This window comes from Dromaius novaehollandiae, chromosome Z (assembly GCF_036370855.1).
Source record: "Dromaius novaehollandiae isolate bDroNov1 chromosome Z, bDroNov1.hap1, whole genome shotgun sequence".
NCBI lineage: Eukaryota > Metazoa > Chordata > Aves > Casuariiformes > Dromaiidae > Dromaius > Dromaius novaehollandiae.
This window is the reverse complement of record NC_088132.1, coordinates 82,870,043-82,892,722: the sequence shown is the minus strand read 5'-3', so window position 1 is coordinate 82,892,722 and position 22,680 is coordinate 82,870,043. Positions and strand designations below refer to the sequence as shown.

Here is a 22,680-nt window from a genome sequence, read left to right as displayed (position 1 = left end):
CGCCCCAAAGGGTGACACCATCCCCCCCGGGGAGGCCCGGGGCAGGGAAGCTTTCGCCGCCTCAGGGTGGCCGCCACTCCCCGGGCGAAGCCTTCGTCCCCCCGGGGAGGCCGCGGGCCCTGCGGGCGGCCCCGGCCAGTCAAGGCGAGGCGAGGCCGCGCCGCCGCCGCCCCCGCCGCGGGCAGCGCGGCCCGGCCCGGCCGGCGCGGCGCCGCCGTCACAGGCCAGGGCGGGCGCCCCGCCCCCGCGGCCCCAGGCCCCGCCCCGCGGCCCCCGCGGCCCCGCCCAGGAACCGGCTCCGGCGCCCAATCGCGCGGCTGCTCGGCGGGCCGGGGCGGGGCCGCGCTGCCTCCGCCGCCCGCCGCCGCCTGCCGCCGCCGCCGCCCGCGGCCGCCGCCGAGGGGAGCGCCATGGGACAAAAGACGCGCTGAGCGCGGCCGCCGCAGCGCCCAGGCCGCGCCCCCCTCGCTCGCAGCCCCCCGCCGCGGCATGGCGGCGGCGCCGCGCCGCTAGGCTCGGCCGCGGCCCCGGCAGGACTCCGCGGCAGCGCCCCCCCCCCTCCCCCCCGGTCCCCTCCCGGCCATGCCGAGCGGCAGCGCCGCCACGGCCTCCCCCGGCGAGGAGCCCGCCGAGCCGCCGCGCCTGCCGCCGCCGCCGCTGCTCCAGCAGCCCGACACGCGGCTGCTGCGGCAGCGCCTCGCCGGCCTGCGCCTCCGCGGCCGCGGCCTAGCCGGCGGCGAGGCGGCCCCGCGGCGGCAGGCCCGGCGGCGGCGGGCCGCCCCCCCCTCCCCCGCGGAGCCGGCGCCCGGCGGGGCGGGGGAGGAGGAGGAGGAGGAGGAGGAGGAGGCCGGCGACGAAGGGGACTTGGAGCTGGAGGAGGAGGAGCTGGCGGGGGAGGAAGAGGAGGAGGAGGAGGAGGCGGCGGCGCTGCTGCTGCTCTCCTCGCCCTCCTCGCAGCCGCCGCCGCTGCTGCCCGCGCTGGGCTCGGTGCTGCTCTCGGCCCCCTTCGATGCGCAGGAGGCGGCGGCGGCGGCGCTGTACGGCGCGGAGGATCCTCAGGGCATGATGGCGGCGATGCTGTCCCACGCCTACGGCGGGGCCGGCGGCCTGCCCGGCGAGCAGGCGGCGCTGCTCCGCCGCAAGAGCGTCAACACCACCGAGTGCGTGCCGGTGCCCAGCTCCGAGCATGTGGCCGAGATCGTGGGCCGCCAGGGTGAGTGCGGCCGGGCCGGGGCCGGGGGGGCCCTAAAATGGAGGCGCCCCCCGGCGGGGCTGGGGGGGGCCCTAAAATGGAGGCGCCCCCCGGCGGGGCTGGGGGGGGGCCCTAAAATGGAGGCGCCCCCCGGCGGGGCTGGGGGGGGGCCCTAAAATGGAGGCGCCCCCCGGCGGGGCTGGGGGGCCCCTAAAATGGAGGCGCCCCCCGGCGGGGCTGCGGGGGGCCCTAAAATGGAGGCGCCCCCCGGCGGGGCTGGGGGGGCCCTAAAATGGAGGCGCCCCCCGGCGGGCGCGGCCGCCCCGGGCCGGGGGGACCCTAAGATGGAGGCGCCCCCCGTCCATCCCCCGGGGGGGGGGAGGGCGAGTTAATACCCTTTATTTCGTGTTGTTTTTCTGCTCCCAGCGTGTCCCTGGGAGGCTGGGGGGTGCTGGGGGCTAGGCTTGGAGGAGGGGTGGGCGCAGGTTTGGGTCAGGCACACGCTTTTTGGTAAGTATCACTCAAGGCGCCTTGTGAAATACAGCCTGGCTTGTGGGCGAGCTGTTAGCTTTCCATCTCAGGGCTGCTGGTCTCTTAAAAAGTCGATTTCACTTATTTTTCTCCCCCCCCCCCCCCCCTTCAGAAGTCCGGACCGTGTTTGGGAAGGCGTTTCGAGTGACAGACCTTAGCGGGCCCGAGCAGACCCCCTCGCCGCCGTGGCCACCCGGGCTCCGGCCCGTTGCTGCAACTTTCCCTCGGGACAGGCTAGGTGGGACTTCCAGAGCCGGCAGCCCCGGGAGGCGAAACCGCAGCCTGCCTCTGGCCGAAGGCTCTTCTCGCCTTCCTCCCCTGCCTCTTGCTTCCTGTTGATCTCGCTCGCTGGATTTCGTGGCTCTGTTAGGCTTTTGCGCTAAGGTCACACCTGTGATGTCGCGTTCGCGGGTGGCCTTACGCGTGGCTTCGTGGCGGCGGCCGGAGGAGCTAGCGAGATGCCTTTGCACACCAGTTTTCTGCTGGTTAACTGGGAAGTGCCTTCCTTAATTTTGAAAGCGCTGTTAGTACATGAAATGAAGTGCTGAACAGGGTCGAGTGTGGGTGTATAAATTTAGACAAGTAACTCGCTTCTCTCTTCCCTTTTTGTGCTACTCTTTATTGGTTTGGGGCTTTTGTTTCTCGTTTGCTGATCAGACAGTGAGCTGTTGAGCTGTGTCTGGTCTCTTTACATGAGTGTGCAGTGGGGTTTTTGGCTTTTTTTTTTTTTTTTTTGGGTATGGAACATACAGTGCTTTAGACCTATTTTCCTGTATTACTGAGGAGATGCACACAAAGCACCGGTGCTTCGGTAGGCCTGTGTTTTCTCACCTTACTTAGGCTTTTAGCAGTTTGGGTCAAGGCAGGGTGCTGTGTGTGTCAAGGGAAAACCAAAGTTTGAACTATAGAAATTGGCATGTGTTAGTTCAAACATCCATTCAGTACCACCAAGTTCTAAAATATTTATATATTGTTAAATAGCAGCATGATCCTCCAGTATATCAATCTTTGCAAGCTGGTCAGGCAGCTTTCTTGTAGGTGTGCCCGTGAAAGCAGGCAAGCCATTCATGTTTGGAAACAAAAAAATATCTTTTCCAAGAAATAATGCTTGAATGACTAAAGACCTTGCTCATGCCCCATTGGGGATGGGGGGAGGGGGTGGAAAACAGAACTGAAAAACTGCTATTGCTACAATTCTCTAGAAGAGAAATGCAGAATGTTAGGCTTTGAGGACCTATTAAACCGCATCGTTTATTCTTCACCAGATCAGGATTGTTCTCTGTAGTGTATTCTTGGCTACTTTGAGTCACTTAAAAAACAAGACAATGGGGTTTACATAAAAATAGGATCTTTGTTCCTGAGCAGTTCATTTGCTGCTTCTGCTTTTATTTCTTATCTGATGTCACACTGCTTAGCTTGTGATAAAATATTCAGCCTCTGTGGAGAGGATCAGATCATAAAAAGAATTACAGTTACAAAAGAGGAATGAGCAGAAGGGGTAGAGAGAGATATTGGTTGTATTTTTTTTTAATTGTTACCAAGTGTCTTTGCATGAAAGTATTGCTTAGGGAGGTCCTTCAAAGTTCTCACTTGAAAAACTTAACGCTTAGAGAGCTAAATGTGTAATTTGTATTAGTGCAGCTAAATCTTTGCCAGGTTTCTTAGAAATAGTAGTTAGGTATCTCCTTGTATTGCCCAGAGCTGTGCCTGCACATGTGCTCGTCACGGGGGCACTGGGAGGTCTCACTGTCTCGCACCTGGGTCCCTAATGTACTTCATAACCAGTTGCTTTATCTTGAATGAATTCCGCTTAAACTTTATGCCTGGCTTCTCTGTGCTGTAATGCTTTATTTAATATGTAATTACATAAGGATGATACCATTGAAAGGTTGCTTCTGATGGCTTTTTCACAAAGATAAATTTTATATTCTTTCTGTTGCTGGCTTTGCAATGTGTAAAAAGAACTTGCAACCCCAAAAACTCTGAGATACCAGGAATGCTGAGTTTGATCTGGGCTTCCTTGGAGGCCTCACTGCTGTGGCTGAAAGCATGTTTATTGTGAGTACTAACCCCCGAACTGAAAGAATAATGATAATAGGAATTCCACAGTATTCTTTATCCAAAGCTGATTTTTAGCATAGGGGAAGAGAATTTCCAGACACTAACTGTTTATCAGAGCAAAGGAGCCCCTGATTCTTAGGAGATCTGTAGCCAAGCAAAACCTTATGGATTTGCATTTGGCATTTTTGAATTATGCGCAAGTTTTAAAAAATAAATACAGCACTTCAGATAGCGACATGGTGCTCCCACAACCCCCCCAGGTACCTATATTGCACATTCCCCCATGGGTAGCCCTTCTGCACAAGTGCAGGAGTAATTGAGAGAAGCTGCTGTGTAGCTGCACTTAGCGAATGTGTGCTGGGAGCTGTGTTCAGATGTGGGCTGCCACAGCTGCGGAGGGCGTGGACAGCCCGAAATGTAAGCTGCAATTTATGGCTTTCTTGCATACACAGAGCTGCGCTGGAAGCTGCTGTCTTGCTGTGACAATATTTTAATGTGCTGCTACTGGAAGCCTTTACATCACCTTAAAAAATACTGAAAAGGGCTTAGATAAGATTTGTTCTTCTCTTTAAAATAAGTTAGTATGTCTAAAACCTGTGGTTTTTTAAAACATCTCAAATGTTTTCAACCTTGACTTACTCCCCCTGTGTGCCCCCCCCCCCAAAGAAATAAAGAAGAAGCTGACAAGCACTGGTTCAAGTAGTATAATGTAATTCTTTGTAGTCTTTGAAGTGGAGGAATCTCAAAGGTGAACAACAAAGGAAAAGATATTTGTATCCTCTTACTCTTGTTAAGGCATGTGACTGGGAGCCAGGAAAACTAGATTCCATTCATGGCATTGTACAGACTTCCTGTATGAATCTGAGCAAGCTATTGAATCCAGCCGTCAGTAAGTTGGCTAGTCATCATACTAATCAGGACTTTCTTTGCTGTCAATAGCTGTAGATACAGAAAATTGTATTGGTTTAAAAAAAAAAGACAAAATGCGCTTGAAAATTGGTAGCAAGAAAGCTGCATCTCTGATGAGGTGACCTTACTGTTGGCCTGAGAAAATCTGAGATAGGGAGCATACCCCAAATTATGTAAGCATGTAGCCAAACTAAAAAGGTCTCTGGAGACCTAACTTAAGAGTTTTTGTCTTAACCTCTAAATTGCATGAAAGACTTGCAAAAACCTGCTGTGGATCACCTGGAAACTTGTTCCTATAGATAAATGTGCTGATGGTGACTTTCTGTGGCAGTTCTGCCATGGCCTGGCAGGCCTTGACAGCATGGGGAGGATTTGGCAAGTGTAACTGGGATCTTCGGTGCCCCCAGTGCTCCCTTTACGCTAGGAAAAATGTCATGTTAAAACACTAAAAGCTTTTTTCAATAATGCAATAAGAAGGGTGGGGCTTAAAAACATGAATGGAAAATGTGAAAGATGCTGGGAGGGTCAGAAGTTTGACCTATAGAGATCTCGCATCTTTGAGTGTCTTAACTATCTCCAGACTTAAGTACGTTTCTTAAATGTGTAGCCAGAGGATGGTTGTTAGAATATATTTGCTAACCCATTCTAGCGTTATGACTGTCAGAATAACATGATTTTCAAAGTGCTTACATCACTGCTAAAGCTGTGTGTGGTTTTTTGTTGTTGTTAGTTTTCCCCAGTATAGCAATCGGGTTAGTTACTTAACTCTGAAGTGTAATGCTTCTCTTTCTTGCATAAAAGCGGTTCACACTGAATGATGATTGCAGAACTTAAAGTTGAAACCAGGCAGGCGTCTCCAAACCCCCCATGAGTAAGAGGAGGAGTAATGATATCATCCTGTTGTGCTGATTTAAATCAATAATGACAAATCCTCTTTGCATGAGACAGCCTTGCAACTGAAATACCACTTTTTTAATGTGTATTTAATGATCTTGGACTCCCTTTTTGCTGCTTGAATGTGGGCTCTTGAGCAAAAGATTATCTTACTTAAAATAGTCCTGTAATTTGAACCAAAAAAGAAAATCTGGTAAGTATCTGGCTGATAACTATCTGACATAGCTGACAGCCAAGTAAAAACAATCGCTCTCAATCTTGGGGAGTGGAAACAATGCTAAAGCCATCCCAGAACAAATTTACTAGTACTTACATTAGCTGAGTACAGTGTATAGGTGTCCTATGGTAGGGTAATTTTTCAAAAAGAACTAAATGTCTGGTTTCCTATCCAGATCTGTTGCAGTAATCTTACTGAATGACTGACTTTGTTTATTCTTGATTGGTTATTGAAGGCTGAGTTGTAAGAAGTAGTCAGCATGACTATAGTTAAGTAGTCTGAATTGGATATTGTTTTTTAAAACTGGATGCTTAAGATTTTCACCTCAAAGAATAAGTTTAATTTGCATCGCTGAAGTGATTGCATATCTTAGTCTCAGTGTCAGTTGATCAGCACCTACAGTGAAGATCACAAATTAAATTCACTTTTAAAAGAAAGGTGCTCAGCTGAATTATTTTAGATGAAAGTTGACAAAGCAGTTGCACTTTTTTTTCATCTTCTACCACAAGTAGGTTATTAAATGGCTTATTCTGAAGCCTGAAAAAAAAACTCTAGCTATTTTTTTGAACTCCAGTATAAAGGCTGTTTTTCATCATTAATCAACATTAAAGTTGATGCACTCAGGCTGGAGTCTGGCGTTAAAGCACGTGAACATACTACCATGGTCTGCCAGAGTCTGAAACCATGCTGAAGCTTCAGGGGCCTATAGTTCTGGAGCTATATAACAAACAACACTTCAGTGCTGCTGTTTGTCATTTGAGCTGTGTAAAGATCCAACCCAAGTTGCAAAGCTTGTCAGACAGTTACAGGTTCTCCAGCTGGGAACATAAATCCTAAATCATAAATGCTGTTCTTGTTTGGCTTGCTGGGTGGGAAGCACACCAAACACAGCGCACACTTGAGACTTAGGTTTCTCTCTTTGTGTAGTCTGCCAAAAACTCTGTAGATTTTTAAGTATGAATACCAGAAGTGAATACCTGCATAAGTAAGGTTTGGGGCTTTGGGTAAAGCCAAAATTAAAATAATAAAAATCTTGCAACCTGAAATACTAATTTCTAATCTTCTGGTCCTTTTGCTTCTCCTGAAAAACTGCAGTGTTCTGAAGGGGTATGTTTTAAGTTAACATCCAGCTTACAAAAGAAGCCCATATTAATGGGCTTCCAATCTGTGCTAGATTAACCTGTTTTATCGGCATGAGAAAACAGTGATAGATTTAAAGTTGTCGCTAAAAGTCAGCAGATCCTGTAAGCTTCTCTGTCTTGCCCCATTACCTTGTCCTTTCCAGAAATTCAAACCACAGTGTACTAAGAGAAATATACTTCTAAACCAAAAAAACCTTAATGCAACACTCTCCCTATTCCTCCCCTGCCTCCTCTCCTTCTCCCCCCGCCCCCCCCAAATTAGGACCATTTCCATGTTGCAGGCAAAAAAAAAAAATCTTTCCCTGGGATAGTGTTGCAAACTTGCCATAACCCCCCAAAAATAGACTGCCAAGTGCTAAAGGATTTTTATTTAATTAAAGCAAAAGGCCTAAAAGCTCTAAATCAAACCTTTGTTTCCAATTTCAGGTGCTCTTTAAGAATGTTGTCTTCCTTCTCTCTCGTTCAGGTATTCCTTAAAGCTCGTAAGATCTTGCCTGTGTCCAAGACCCTTGTTTCCCTCACCGGTGTGAGTAACGCTGCAGTCTGCACAAAGTTCTCTGCTGTTTGCTTCGACAAAGACACAGTATCTCCATTTTTTTGCCTTGTAGTTCATTTTACACTTGGACAATATACTGTAGAATTTTGTGTTTAAAAACTCAGTTCTATCAGCAGTCTTGAAACTGAGCTATTTGATATAGATGAAGATTTGCATGACTTGTACTCTTCCTTTTATTGGATATCCAAAAGGCGTGTTGAGTGGTGGTCCCTTTCGGTACTGTGCTCCCTTGTGAGGTCTAGGTCTCCTGTTGCTGCTGCTCACAGGAATCCGTTTCAAGGTTCTTATATGAAGACAGCTTATTTTTTTCCCCTATAGCTGTTTGATTTGTGGGAAATACTCCTTCTTTTATGCTATTGTTCTTCTGCTATTGTATCTTTTCACTTCTGCTCAGCAGCTGCTACATTAGAGCTCTGGTGCTAGAATAGTACAAGTAATTAGTAATACAAGTTGCTGCCCTCTGGCTCCTTTGCTACATGTAACTTGTTTACTGAGTTGCCATCTGTCTTGGGAATTGGAGTATTCCTCTCTCTGTGCAATTGCTAATTGGATAAATTGTCCCAACCTGACATACAGAAGGAAACAGTCTGCAGGCAGACTACTCTGTTCTTAGCCAGATCAGGATATATACGTAAGCATACTCTTGAATAAGAGTTTGCATATGCTGTTCTTGAACCAGGGCAGTTTTCCAGAAAAGGTAAAAATCCCCCAAAGCTTCAGCGAGCAGGCTTCCCCTGAGGACCTTTCTCTAACATATCTGTGACTCTTGCTGCTTCCTCCTTTTTCCATCTGTCAGCTCAGCAGCAATAGGGCCAGACAAAGTCCAGATCACTTGCTCTCCGTGGTCTGGCAGTACCGAGTGGTTAACTGTGATGCCTCGGCTTTTGCTTAAGGTGCTTGCGATTTCCAGGTTGTCTCCCTTCCTGGTAGCTAGGCAAGCCCGGGCCTGCCTGGCTCCCAGCGTCTGGTGCGTGCGGCCTGGGGAGGAATCCCTAACCCTATTTATGGTGCCTCTTGCTTCAGTCAGCACCTGGGGTGCTTTGTGCTGGGGCTCCACAGAAATGAAAAGCTGGTGCTAAAGAGCTTACTGTCTGGAAAGTAGCTTGCCTAAAAAGCCTTTTGCTTTCTGCATTTCAGTTCCCAGCTGAATGATTACAAGTAATAAAGTCATACGTAGTCTTTGTGTTCATACGTGCAAAAATGCAGAGCCGTCGCAAAAAAGTGGTCAGCCCTTAGAAATGGGCAAACGTGGCAAAATTATAATGGAAGTAGTATAGGTTGCTATGTATAGAATGAGTCATATAGAAATGATCCATAGTTAGGCACAGGGATTTGGTAACTGCAGTGTAACTAAAAGCCTTTGATTGCAGTGGTAAGTTAATGAGGGGGTCAGGAGGTGGTAACAAATGCCTTTGGTATAAAATGCACTTAATTTTATTTTTCTTGAAAGACCTGTATGTCATCATCTCTTCTTTAGGAGTAATCTATCAGAGTGGCTGTAACTTGAGCTGTCCTTTCTCCTGTGTGCTCTCTGTGATTTATCTACTTTTAACATTGCTTATTGTGTTGTAGTTACAACTAGAAATGAAAGCAGGTATTACCAATGTACAGCACTTATGATGTGAAGCACTTGTCTAAAGCATTAATATAGCTGTGCTCAAAAGCAGAGAGCCAGAACTTCACTCCCAAGTTTTGTATGGTAATGGTATCAGTATCTCATTTTGGATTGTGACTTTGAAAATAAGCTCTACATTGTGGATTCTCACTATGAAACATCCCTATTGTGATAAATTGGAAATTTCATTTAAAAAATACTACCAGTTGAAGCAGAGGGACACACACCAGTGGTCTTGAGTACTCTGTGGGAAAAGCCTTTGCCTAGAGACATTAATCTTGCCACCTTGTCAGCTTTACTTCCCTATTTCTCATGGCCACCTACAAGGAATCTTAGCTTGGATACCACCAGGGAATTAGATTGCTTTGGCTAAATAGGTGAACAGAACAGCTGTTGCTCAAAAATCTACCTATATCCATGCTATCAGGTATGGCTTGTCCTCTTCTTTTTTGGGGACTGTCATTTTCTGTTTTCAGATCTGTCAGTGCCTGCTCTGTGAGCTTGAGCAAATCAGTGGCAAGCTGTGTCCATCTCTTGATGTATTCGTATTTGTTAGCAATTTGTTGGCATAAATCATGTCTAGTTTTCACATGGGAGCTCCAGTCTTACTGGCTAATTAACTCAAATAATGATCAGACCATTATCTATACTATACAATGCTAATGGGAAGTTGTTAACACTGTCGCTGGCTCGTCTAGTCCAGGTTTCAGGAGGGGTGATCTGTTGTGGTAAGGTCTCTCTGCGAGCGTATCCTCTGGCTGTAGAGAAAACTGGGTAAAAATAAATGAGAATTTACTTCTACAAAATTCTGTTTGAAATTGATAATCTGTATCCAAGTTTAGGCTTTATAGTCTCTTAAAAATGAAATGTAAAAGCTATGTTTTTACAGCCCTCATTCCTAAAGTGAAAATGCTGAATGGATGGGAATTATTGTCTTGAGTACACAAATCTAGGTTTTTGGACAGATCAGCACCTTTTACAAGTGTAGAGAAATTACTTTCTTCATTTTGCTTGGATCAACTAACTACATTCAACCACCAGTTGAAAAAATTATCAGGACTTGAAATCTTCCAATCCATGAATAAAACCAAGGTGTGAGATGAATTAGCTGATCTTAGGTTAGAGGCCATAGTAACCAGATTCAGTCGGTGACCTGAACAGAGTACAGATAGTATTTCATATGACCCTAATAACTGATTGCTAAGTGCCAAGAATACTCTGGTCTTAATATTTTGGAGATCCAGACCACTTCAGGAGGTTTAACTATTAACAATCTTGAATAGAATTTCATTTTCTATCCAAATGCAGTTTCATGCCCATATGTTTAATAAATGGGACGTGTGTCAGTTCTCTAAAGTATAAGTTGTATAAGCCTTTTTAGCCTTGCAATAACTGTTAGCCTAGTCTCCTTGGCGCTCGCTGTAATCCTGTCCCTTCTGCGGCGGTTCTGCAAGGCTCTCCCCAGGCTCTTTGCCCTTACCTTCTAGGCAGAGGATTACCCGTGGCTCTACTAGTAGTTAATCATTCCAAGGTAGTGTCCCTAATTATTCTGTCACAACCTCGTTGCTTGCTGTCAACGTATTACAAAATCAGTGGTCAGAGTGCTAAAGCCTGTGTTCAAAGTGGAGGCAGTAATACAGTATTGCCTCTCATCAGATAACGCGGGAAGCGGCTGAAAAATATATTGCTGTGAACTACAGCTTTCTGTGTAGTGGAACCAGACTGCTGAGGTCAGTCTCTGCGAGCTCCTCGCTTTGCCCATGTTTGCTCTGGGGCCAAGGTGGAGGATGCCAAATTCCACCCGGGCTGCCGATCAGCCCTGCCGCCTGCGCGAGATGAATTAGTGCTAATGCAACTTCTCCCCACTTGATCTTCTTATAGCCTCAGCAGTCTGGCACCCCCCCCCCCCCAGGATTCATGCATCTAAAGAAATCCAAGAGGTTTGTAATTTTGACCTGCTTAGCTAGGTACTTTGTCACTAGCAGGGGAAGAGCACAAACTGGTGTCTTCCTTGGACCACTTCATGGTTCACAAAGACTGTTATTTTCACTGAATTTCTGCCCGCAGTGAGTTCCAGACTTCCCTTGAGATAAACTATTTTGGGGGCGTTTCTTTTTTTCCCCAAATCATATGTCATTTGGGGAGACGCGGTTAAACAGGCACGGTATTAAGAAGGTTTCAGTTCTTGTGTATGCAGGCCTGAACTCCAGCTCCACAGCTCTTAGTAAGGACTCTAGGAGGAACGTAGGTATAAAATCTGATCTGTCCCTGTTTTTACAGACCGTATTCTGCTAATGTTCTTACTTGTAAGCACTAGGGACCTGGTTTCCTTGCTGTAAGGTATGTTCTGTGGCACACTGGCATGTGTCGATTGAAATTGGTAGCGTGCCTCCTTTGATGGCTCTGCTTTTGCACGGCGATAGTCTCTGGCCCTTGAGTCCTGCCTTTGGTGCTCACTTTCCAGGGGCAGTTCTGCAGCCGTTAGTTGTTCCACTCCACCGTGATGCTGTTTGCGTGTTTCTGAGTGGGGCAATGCAGGAGCCATTTGGAAGAGACATGTAATGAAGGGATTTGCATCTACAACTCAGTCCTCCCCATCCCACTTGGTGAAGGTGCAGTATTACCGCTGTGGTCGCACGAAGGAGGAGTTTGTGGGGTGCAGGACTTGCTGCTTTTCCAGATGACTCTTGGCTCGGGGAGCAGTTAGGCTTGGATCAGGTGAGGCAGGCATGTGCGGTGTTCCCATGGCTGCTGCCGAGTTTTGTGGTCATTTAGCTCTGCATCAGCTCATTTGGGGAGTTTCCCCAGCGGGGAGAATCGCCTGACACTTGGTTTAACGTATCTCATCCTGTTTATGATGTTGAAAGGTAGAAGTTGAAGTCTGAGCCGGCTGTTGTTGCATAACTGGTGAGCACTGCCTGTACTCTGTGGCTGCTACTCTTCTTTCACTTGAAGAAATCCCTATCAGTTCATACCGGTCTCTTTAATAAAGTACTGGATAACTTTAAATAGGGGCATCATGGTTGAAACTACTCCACTCTCTGACAAAAGCTCAGCAAAATCACTAATTACATGTCCCTGTCTTTTGAATCTAGACCTGTTGCCTCTAAAATGACAGCTCTGAAGGACACTCGCTATAAAGTTAGCCTTTGCTTTTAGATAGTCTTAATGATAACATGTGAGGTAAACGATAGCCTCCTTTGGAGCTACTCTGAAGTTTCTCGGGGAGTATAAAGTTCGTAGTGCATTTAAAATGTTTGGTCAAATAATCCTCTTCAGGGAAAAGCAGGGAGGAGGCATGACAAGAGCATCTGCCCATCAGCAGAAACCGAGTGAGGACCACCTTCAGGGTTTTAGTCTCAACTCTGTTCTTCATATGCTGCTTAAGTGGACAAGTGCTAAAGCTTTGTCTAAACTTGCAAGTTTTTTCTGCTCTAACTGTGCCAGTGTATGCTTATGGCTGAGGGTGCTTGTTGTGAATGCTTCTGCTGCTGGAATGATCTGTATCGAGTAGAAGCAGCGTAAAGTAGTCTAATCTGGGGTCTTCGTGGAGATGTTGCTGTTACAGCCATCTGACTTCAAAAAAAAAACCCCAAAAAATGCCAGCAGTTTTGCTATTGCTTTCATTACTGAATTCAGACAGAACATCTCATGTTAAAACACCCAAATGCTAATTAGGAAGGTTTTGGTTGTTTTTTTTTTTAAAAAAAAAAAACACTATAAAAGATTTGATTAGAGCAAAGATTCAGCCAAAGTCCCTCATTCAAGTTTTTCCATCTTTCTGCATTTCAGAATCTCAGATACAATAATCTGGTTTATTGCAGAAGTGTGGGGTGGTGTTATGTTTTCCTTTTTTTTTTCCCCCTCCCCTCCTCTTTTTTGAGGTTTCTACATCTGAGCTCAGGAGACTGAGAAACTTCTTGATTCCTACGGTGGCCACATGACTTAATATCTGGCTGATTTCATGTTGGCTTGGAAGCCGCCTGTCTGGATGCAGTAAACTAAGAGGGGATGGGATCAGCCGTGCCTTGCATCATCGCCTCGGGAGTGACTAATAAAAGCGGATGGGAAACGGTGGCTGAGTAAAAGCACATAGCAAGATCACCCTAATGGAGCTCTATAGTGAGGTTATTGACCTTGTGTTTTGACATGACCGTCTCTACAGTAATCTGCTGTGGGTTTTTTGCTCCTCGCACACAAAACGGAGCTGGTGTTGACCGACTCATTCAGAAATCTTGGGTTTCATATGTGGCAATTTCCTTCAGTTCTTTCTAACTTTTCAGAAAAAGTTTTGAGAGTTGACCTTGACGGTCTGTGGAGTCAGCTTTCTTTTGAAGGCAATTTTTAGATGTTTGAAAGTATTGTTCTGGCGCTACTGGGAATTGAGGCAGCTTTTGGCCTGCGCTTTCTAGGTATGTGACTCATATCTTAAAAGGAAAGCTCTGCCTGTCTTGGTCAATGTGCCGTTCTGCAGCCTGGGAAAGAAGGGTGTGAGAAGGTTTTTCTTCAAATCTGAGTTGTTTGGAAATGTCGCTGTTAAAAAGCAATCTTTGGGAGTTTTTGGCTGAAATGAGGAACAAAGCTGAAGGTGCAAACTTTTAGCTGAATTTTAGTTTCTGAATCATCAGGGGAACCTAGTCTAAAATGTAAACTATGAAGTTTGGCAAGGCACTTTGGAAGCTAGGATTAGACAGGCTCTGAAGTGTGATTTATAATAAAGAACTTAAGTACACATGGTAGGTGCTCCTAGTGTTTTTTTAATGCTTGTTCTGCAATCTGTGAAATCAGGAATATGGGAGGAAACAAAAGTAATTTCTGTAAATTGAAGAATAATTGCACATCAGCCAACTGACTTTGGTTTTAGGTGCTCCAGTGAGGAGGGGTTTGTGGCGGAAACTTTAGCAGCACCGTATCGGGGATCGCTGTGGTCTTGTTCGTGCCCGCAGGCAGGCTCCACGCAGCTGCCGCTTCTGAGTAACTGCAAAGGCATCGGAAACAAAGTGGGCTAGTGCGTTTCCTTACAGTGGGCAGCTGCAATGCAAACACAGAGACAGAGGGAGTAAAGGCAAATTGCCTAAATTAAGGGCTGTCGTCCTTGCTAAATGCAGAGAAATGTAATAGCTGTGAAAGGTTGATTCTTTGCTACCTTCGCAAGGCATCTAATGTCAGAGTTGTCCCTTTCCCTCTTGCCTAGGAGCGTGTCAATGCCCTACCGGGTGGGCTTTTGGGAAGGGTTGAGGTTTCTGGTTCTGTTCTTCCCTGCAGACGCTTAATCTTCCACGGTTTGACTCCTGAGCCCGTGTTAGCGCTCTCTTGCTGCAGTCTGACTGTGCTTAACCTCTTCCCTCCCCTGGACCCCCGCCGTGCTTCGCTGCCCGCTTTCTGGTGGAGGTAGGGCCCCTGGTATGCGCCAGCCCTCCTGGCTGGCTGCTGCTCGAGCCCCTGCTGAAGATAATGAACTTCCTGCCCAGCTGTGTCCTGGAAGCAAGAGGCTGTTAGATTCAGCCTTTGTCCGCGCTGCCTGCACGCAGGGGCCCCGGGAGAAGAGGCTTTTCCCTTCCCTGTGATCCAAGCAGCATCCACGTATCTGCTGTTTTTATTAGTAGATTGTCCTGCATAGAGTGCACTTGAGTGGCCTTTGAATTGTCGAAATGATGTCCCAGCGCTAATCTGAGAGATCATTTGGCATACCTGCAGAGTGCTTTGAGATACTCAAAGTAAATTAGGAAAATGGGAACACATTTCGGTCTACATGTGAAGCGATGCTTTAAACGCTTGGTCCGTAAGTGTTGCTTATGGTCGTTTCAAGATGAGGTTCCCTTTGAAATGGTAGCTGGTGAGACTTGCTTGTCAATTCATTTGAGTATAGGCTAAATTGAGTTAGAACTGAATTCAGCGGACACTCCTGCATGTCACGGACATGCTTTTTAATTTTGTGCTACGGGGTTTTTCAGCCCTACAGTGGGTAAAAGGTGCTTATGTATGTGCCATGCCAAAATGCTGTAAGCATTGTAGGAAAGAGCCTGCTGTGTCACTGCATCCTAGCAAACTTTATAATTCAGCTCCCAAAACCAAAGACAAAAGCTTCATTAACTGCTCGTCTTCCAGGCTGTATTTACATAACTAAAAAGAAAAATTCCGAGTAGGCACATAGTATTATGTGGAGGTCTTGCTTCATGGAACAAAAACTGCTCAAACTCTTACTTGACAGTTCAAGGAGTGGCTATTTCATCCCACAGGGAAAAGTAAGGTTGCAATAACACTTATGGGTAAGAGGAAGCAAATGCAGAGTTCTCAGTAAATCACTTTCATCTCTATCCTATGCAGTTGTGATACAGGCCCTTCTCTCACTTGTGAATGTTTGATTTGTTTTTACTGAACGCTTTTCAGTAAAAGGTTGGGGTGTCAGCAGATTTAAGTACATGCATATGTATTTGTAAGCCTTTACTCCTTTTGGAAGCGTTTAGAATGAAAATGTAGGCTTTTAGCTTAATCTTAGAAATAACCGAAGGATACCCAACAAATGGAAAAAAAATACATAAATCCACCACTGTTCCCAGGATAATCATGAATATATCTGATGTTGAGGAGGAAAAGCAATGTGCGTTGATTCACCATCTAATAGGAACAAGGGAGATGACGGACGAAAATGGCCGAGTAAATGTTGCTAAAATAGTTTGTGGCTTTAAGTGCCAGAGGTCTGTTTGGAAATAATAAGTAAAAGTTGTTACTGCTTTCGTTAGCATGGCCTGCAGAGATAAAAACAGCTGCCTCTGGTTTCACCCTACAGTTTCTTGAAACTCTCAGCTTAAAATAGATTGCTTTCTTGTGGCTTTCTAAACTTAGACTTGTTGCTAAACTTGCATGTGTTTCCTTTAAACAGGTTGCAAAATAAAAGCACTAAGGGCCAAGACAAATACGTATATTAAGACCCCCGTTCGTGGAGAAGAGCCCATCTTTGTTGTCACTGGACGAAAAGAGGACGTAGCCATGGCCAAAAGGGAAATTCTCTCAGCTGCTGAACACTTCTCCATGATCCGAGCATCACGCAACAAAAACGGTCCTGCCCTGGGAGGGTTGCCGTGTACTCCCAACCTACCAGGTCAGACGACAGTCCAAGTCAGGGTGCCTTACCGTGTAGTTGGGCTAGTGGTTGGACCTAAAGGAGCTACAATCAAAAGGATTCAGCAGCAGACACACACCTACATAGTCACTCCCAGCAGAGACAAGGAGCCCGTCTTTGAAGTTACAGGAATGCCCGAAAACGTTGATCGCGCCCGAGAGGAAATTGAGATGCATATAGCCATGCGTACTGGAAACTACATTGAGCTGAATGAAGAGAACGATTTCCATTACAATGGTACAGATGTGAGCTTTGAAGGAGGCACTCTTGGATCTGCTTGGCTTACTTCTAATCCAGTCCCTCCTAGCCGCACCAGAATGATTTCTAATTATAGAAATGATAGCTCCAGCTCCTTGGGAAGTGGCTCCACAGATTCCTATTTTGGAAGCAATAGATTGGCTGACTTCAGCCCAACGAGTCCATTCAGCACAGGCAACTTTTGGTTTGGAGAAACGCTGCCTTCGGTGGGCACAGAAGATCTGGCAGTTGACTCTCCTGCATATGACTCCTTACCAACACCTTCCCAAACCATTTGGACCCCTTTTGAACCTGTAAACCCACTCTCTGCCTTTGGTGGCGACCCTACTGGTAGTGTCAAGCCTCAGCGAAGAGGGAGTCAGCCATCTACTCCTCGTCTGTCACCAACGTTTCCGGAAAATCTGGAACATCCTCTTGCTAGGAGAGTAAGAAGTGACCCACCTAGTACAGGCAACCAAGCTGGCCTTCCAATATACATCCCTGCTTTTTCTAATGGTACCAACAGCTATTCCTCTTCCAATGGTGGCTCCACCTCCAGTTCACCCCCCGAGTCGCGGCGGAAGCACGACTGCGTGATATGCTTTGAGAACGAAGTCATTGCGGCCCTAGTCCCGTGTGGTCACAATCTCTTCTGCATGGAATGTGCCAACAAAATCTGTGAAAAAGAAACGCCATCATGTCCCGTTTGCCAGACAGCTGTTACTCAGGCAATCCAAATTCACTCTTAAATATATATAGATATTATTATTATATGGACTTTTAAAACTCTTAAAGGCATGGGTGTAATGGTACCCTCTAGTATACTTCCTAATGAATTCTGACTGTTGGGCTTTATTGGGATTAGGCTAAAGTTGTTAATAAATTTATACTTTCTGAAAGGCTGCTACGGTAACACTAAACCTAGGTGGTCTCTGTCCAGTTGAGTTTAAACAGATGGCATGTTTAGCAGAGATACATCTGGTACAATATTATGGCACAGTAAGGGGAAATCTTGATCAATTATAAAACTGAAAAACAAATTTTACAGGCTTTCTAAATGATCTGTATTAAGTGTTTTACTTCTGTGTGCTGGCAGCAATGAACCTCGTAGCCAGAACGTAGAAGTATTAGTCTGCTGTGGAGGGTTTGTGGCATTATCAATATATCAAACAACACTTCCAATGCTGCCTTCTTTACACTGCCAGTTTTGAAAAACAGGTTTGGGGAATTTTTTTTCTTTATGCAACAACTTATGCCTAATTCTTCAGCATTGCAAATACCTTTTTTTTTTAAAAAAAAAAAAAAAAAAAAAAAGCATAATTTGATTTATTGAAGTGGATAGTCATTGACAGGTTCAGATAAATTACTGTTAAGGTGAAGGGGGGAGAGAAGATGCCCAGTGGACCTCTGTTTCACCCAACATGTTAACGGTAGTATGTTCAGAGGATCAGGAACGTATTGGTCTCAATTGTGAATTCCTACCCACTGCTTTTCTTAATGTAATGTGGAAAAGTCTCGCTGGCTTAATCCCATTTCAGTAAGGGCTTTGGGATGCACATACTTCGACTAATAGTGAGGATGCTGACATTCCGTTCATTAGTCCGATCAAGCTGTTCTTAAATTACATTTTAGAGAATATATAGTTCAAAATGTGAAGCATTTTTATGTTCAATCCATATGTCTTGCACATATATAAATATATATTTTATTTTTAGTAATGAAAAGGAAAAAGGGGAGATGCGTGCGTGCCCTTGTATAATTCATGACAGCAGCTGTGACAGTGGCCCTGCAATCAGTTTACTTCATTTCAAAACTGTCTTTCCAATCATAAGGAAAAATGTCTTTTGAATGCGCTTCTTGCATTTCAACCTGTGGATGTTTCTAGCTTTTTCATCCTCAGTACGTTCCCGAATCTGTGCTGGCATATATTAAAACAACAAAAAACAAAAAAGACACAAAGTGGAGTTCTAGTGGATTTTTCTATTTTTTTTGAAGCATTATTTTCCCAAGACAAGACAAAGCTTTTTTCTCAGTATAGCAAAATGAAATTATATGTGTATTGAACTAGTAAATATACAGAAACTTTATTTTTTATTTCCACTTGAAGAGTTACATTTCGTATAAAAGTTTACAAATAACGGTTTTTATTTTATGATTTTCAGTATAAGAGTTGCCTTGATGGCATATTATGTAATGCATAACTTTAATGCTAATTGCTTGTAGAATAGTTACATGTCAGTATTGGAACCTAATCTTTAGCTGCAGTCTTGTAGATATGAACAAATGTTCACCAAGCATGTATTTTGTATTTTATTGCATTGTACACTGCAACTAATAAGCCAAGGAATCGACAGACATTAGGTGCGTGTACCATTTCTATAAACCACAAACTAAGAATGATAAACTATCAATATAGTTTAGTATTTGCTAATTTTACTACACTTTTTGTTATGTATATGTAGGGAGGTCATAGGGATTATAAATTCAATTTGAGTAAAGTTTAAAAACCATATATTTTATGATAAAGGGCCTTTAACTTATGATGGCCAAAGCACTGATATTATATATTTGCTGTAAAGAGAATTATAAGAGTTTTATTTTTCTGATATTAAAAGTTACTTAATAAAGACTTGTTTCCATTAACTTGAATGTTTTGCTGTCTTCATGGTTGCCGCGTCAGGCAGCCCTCGTGAAGCTCTGCTTGTTTGACGCAGCCCCTTCTTGCGTCCCGACACACCGGGTTTCCCGTTACCTAACGCAGCGCAGACCTTGCGATGGCTAGACGACTTCACGTGCGAGGAATCTCTTTACGTGTACTCTTTAAAAAGCAACTGCGGGCTTGCAGAGCTCACAACCAGAGTTACGCTGTGACGGTCAAGAACAAATATTCTGGCAATGCAACTTCAGAGTTGCTTTGATGCAGCTAAGGTAAACTCCCTTCACTTGCATTTTCCAGTGTCTAACAGCAGCAGAACCGGGTAATCACAATCACCTGTGTCTAATTTCAAGTTGCAGATATTTTTTTTTCTTCTGTTTTCTGCCAGTCCAATGGAAATTGTGTGTGCTTGGTGCAGGCGGCTGCAGCGCTTTTTGTGCCTCTGCTGTGAGCCACATCTTCTCTCTCTGCCTCTTCTGACTGGATTTTGCCCTTGGGAGGAGCCCAGTTGTAATCTCCCTGGTTTGGCTACTTCCTTGGTGCTTTTGGGCTAGAGCTGACTATTTTAGTCTCTTGCAAGTGTATTCTTGTACCCCACTGAAGCGATCTTCCCCATTTCCTACCAAGAGGGCTTGAGAGATGGCACAGCCCCCCTTTAGGAAGGGAGGAGGCTTGCAGCAAAGCCAAGCACCTGAACGGGTGATCAGCTCTGTCCCAGTGTGAGTGAGAGCGACAGAAGTCGATATAAAAAGGCGTTTTAAGGCCATCTGGCTTTAAAAAAAAAAAAAAAAATGCATATTTATGAATTGTGCAGGCTCTGATGGGGGCTGTCTGCTGTGGTGCAGCAGTGGGTTGGACTTGGCACCCATGGCCCTGCTGAGGGACGACCAGGGACAGGGATGTCCCTGGGGGATTGACACGGGGCCACCTGCCCTCCCCCTCGTCCTGCGAAGGTCGCCTGGGGATGCTTTACCCCCCAGGCATGGACGGCAGGATGGTTCCTCGGTGCATGTAGAGCTGGTCCAGCCTGCGCATCTGGCCCGTCGCTGCCAAACACAACAGCTTGGAGATTGTGCCCTCAAACCCAGACTTTGCATTCAGCTTTTGGGGAGGGGGGGGGAAGGGGGCTGAGGGGAGGAAGGGATTTTTTTTTTTTTTTTTTTCATTGATCTCTTCCTGAGAGAAAGAGGATAAAAGAGTATTTAAAACCACTGCAGTCAGGTATCGGAGCAGTTCTAGTGTTGCAGCAAGAGGCCTCAGACTTGCACCCTCAGGCAGGAGTTAGGTGTAACCTCTTTCTTTCTACATGAACCTAAACCATCTGAAATCCCAACCTTCCCAGCAAGTTTTCTTTAGTGAAGTGAGTAGCACTGCAGTTGCTTCTGAGCTCCACAAGACAGACAGGGGCTTGAGACTTCAGTTTTCCTAAATTTACTCTAGTGAATTTATTTTTCCAGGCTCAGGAGCACTGCTGATGGGTGACTAAACAGCGAGGAATTTTAACTCTTGTTAGCTGAAGGTTAAGCACTTGCTGCCATGCAGTTAGATTAAATCAGTTTGTCCATCTACCACGTGGTCGGATTCAGAAAGCCTCTGTTTTTAAACATTTTAATATTTAAGCTTTCACCTTAAACTAAGCTTGCATTTTTCCCTTTCTTGCAGTGCAGCTTGGACACCAAAGCAGCGAGTTGCTTTCACTTCTGGGTTTTGTACACTGACCTAGTGACTAATGCAGCAGCTCTTTCCCACAAAAGAGGGAAAAAAAGGGTTGAGCTTTGTGTCCGGGGTAGGTGGGTTTGGTTTTGGTCACAAGCCTGCTCTTACAGCAGGCTTTAACCACAGCCCCGAGTTTGGGTTGTGCTGCATTTCTTGTGAGTTTTGCCTCCCTAAACGTGCAGAGCAGCAACATCTGGTGCAGCCTGAAACCTGAGCAGATGCAGCCCCGGAGCCCCTCTGCCTTGGGCCTGCGGGGGGAAGGGGAGGAGCGGCGGAGGGGGGGAGCTCGTCCCCCGCCATCGACTGGGGGATTCTGTCGTTTTTTCAGTTTTGCAGCTATTGTTCGCTCGTGATCGTTGAAAACTGGAGCTGCAAAGCGGTGCAGCCGGCCTCCCGGGTTTGGAGCGGCGAGTCCGCAGGATTCAGACTCTCGTGATGATTCCTGAAAATAAGCCAGGGTTAAAATGTGTTGCTCAGCTATAAACAGAGCTCATACTTTCTCATGAGGTTAGGCACAGCTCAGGAGTTGGCAATAGAAAACCAAAATGTGTTTAAGTTTAAAAAAACATAATAATAATAAAAAGCCCTTTTGTGTTTAATGCTCCTTTCCATTCCTGGAAGCCGTCCAGGCGAAGCTCTGATGGCAGAGTTATGTGTTAAGAGATCTTCTCCCACTTGATCGCTTGAACCCAAAATTTGATTCCGCATTGGCTTAATGAGTAGCTGATGTCAGCAGTAGTTATTGCACAAGCAGGGAGAAAAGAGGTTTCCCTGGGGATGGAGAGGCCGGCACGTTGATGGGGCCGGTGCCCATCAGCGGTGCCCGGCTCACGGAGGGTGCTGGGATGACCATGGATAAACAGCATTTGCCCAGGGGGGACGTTCACCGCCGGCACTCTTGGCCTAAAACCTGCTGGAGAAGACCCCATCGGTGGGACCAAACTGGAGATAGGTGATGACTGCTGGTTGGTCACCCTGATGCCTGCACCGGCGGGTCATTTGGGGACCCCTTCAGTGGTGAGCAGAGCATTGGCTGCCCAAGGAAGGGCACATTTACTCCCCTGCAACTGCTACTCACAGACGTTGCTGGGTGTTTGCAGAGGACAGGAGGCAAAAGGCTCCTCTGCCATGCTCAGCTGAGCTGCTAGGTGGCACCTTTCCCCCAAACGGGGCTTGCGATCATCAGGGGCTCGGGTGAGACGCGCTGCCATCCCGGGCGGCTCGGGGCTCAGAGCGGCTTCACGGGGCCAAGGAGGGCTCGGCCAAGGCCACCGCACCTCCTGCTGCAAGTGCATCGGGGTTACAAGCCCAGGAGCTAGGTGAGATGGTGCAAACAAAGGAGGAAGGTTGGGTTTTATTTTATTTTATTTTATTTTCCCCAGAATAACCTTGGCCCAATTTTTTTTTTTTTTTTTTTTTCCCCACAAAAGTTGTAGAGCATGTCCAGAAGCTGCTTGTGCAATACTTAAAAAACACGGTAGCTGGAGGTGCCAGTGCTTGCAAAGAAAACACACGGGGTTTTTCTTTTTGGGGGGGGGGGGCCCAGGTGAGCAGGGCCCAGGGGGCTGTATAAAGTCCCACCAACCCACAGCCAAGCAACTGCTTGATAATAAAAAAATTTAAACATTTTTAAAAAAAATGCAGCAAAAAAGAAAGCCGGGGGGGGGGGGGGGGGTTGGCCTTAGGCCCAGACCCAAAATAGCGCGGGAGTATTGGTGCCTGGGCAGTGGCAGGAAAAAAAAAAAAAAAAAAAACCCTCATTAAAAAAAAAAAAAAAAACAAAAAAAACAAACAAAAAACAAAAAGGAGAAGTCAGAGCTGAGTTCCCTGA

General features: G+C 46.2%; 1 protein-coding gene across 1 annotated transcript; it reads left to right on the top strand.

The window, feature by feature from the left end:
* Window positions 1-332: 332 nt before the first annotated feature.
* On the top strand, window positions 333-19,120 carry LOC135325144 (RNA-binding E3 ubiquitin-protein ligase MEX3C-like). The gene is made up of 2 exons (XM_064502803.1): window positions 333-1,213; window positions 16,001-19,120. The coding sequence occupies exons 1-2, from the start codon at window positions 583-585 to the stop codon at window positions 17,224-17,226; spliced, it is 1,857 nt and encodes a 618-aa protein (XP_064358873.1). The 5' UTR covers window positions 333-582; the 3' UTR covers window positions 17,227-19,120.
* The last annotated feature ends 3,560 nt before the right edge of the window (window positions 19,121-22,680 follow it).

Bases quoted from the DNA above. Each gene is read 5' to 3' on its own strand.
- LOC135325144 (XM_064502803.1), top strand. From the start codon at position 583: ATGCCGAGCGGCAGCGCCGCCACGGCCTCCCCCGGCGAGGAGCCCGCC. The intron at 1,214-16,000 runs GTGAGTGCGGCC...TCCTTTAAACAG, and splicing joins CGAGATCGTGGGCCGCCAGG to GTTGCAAAATAAAAGCACTA.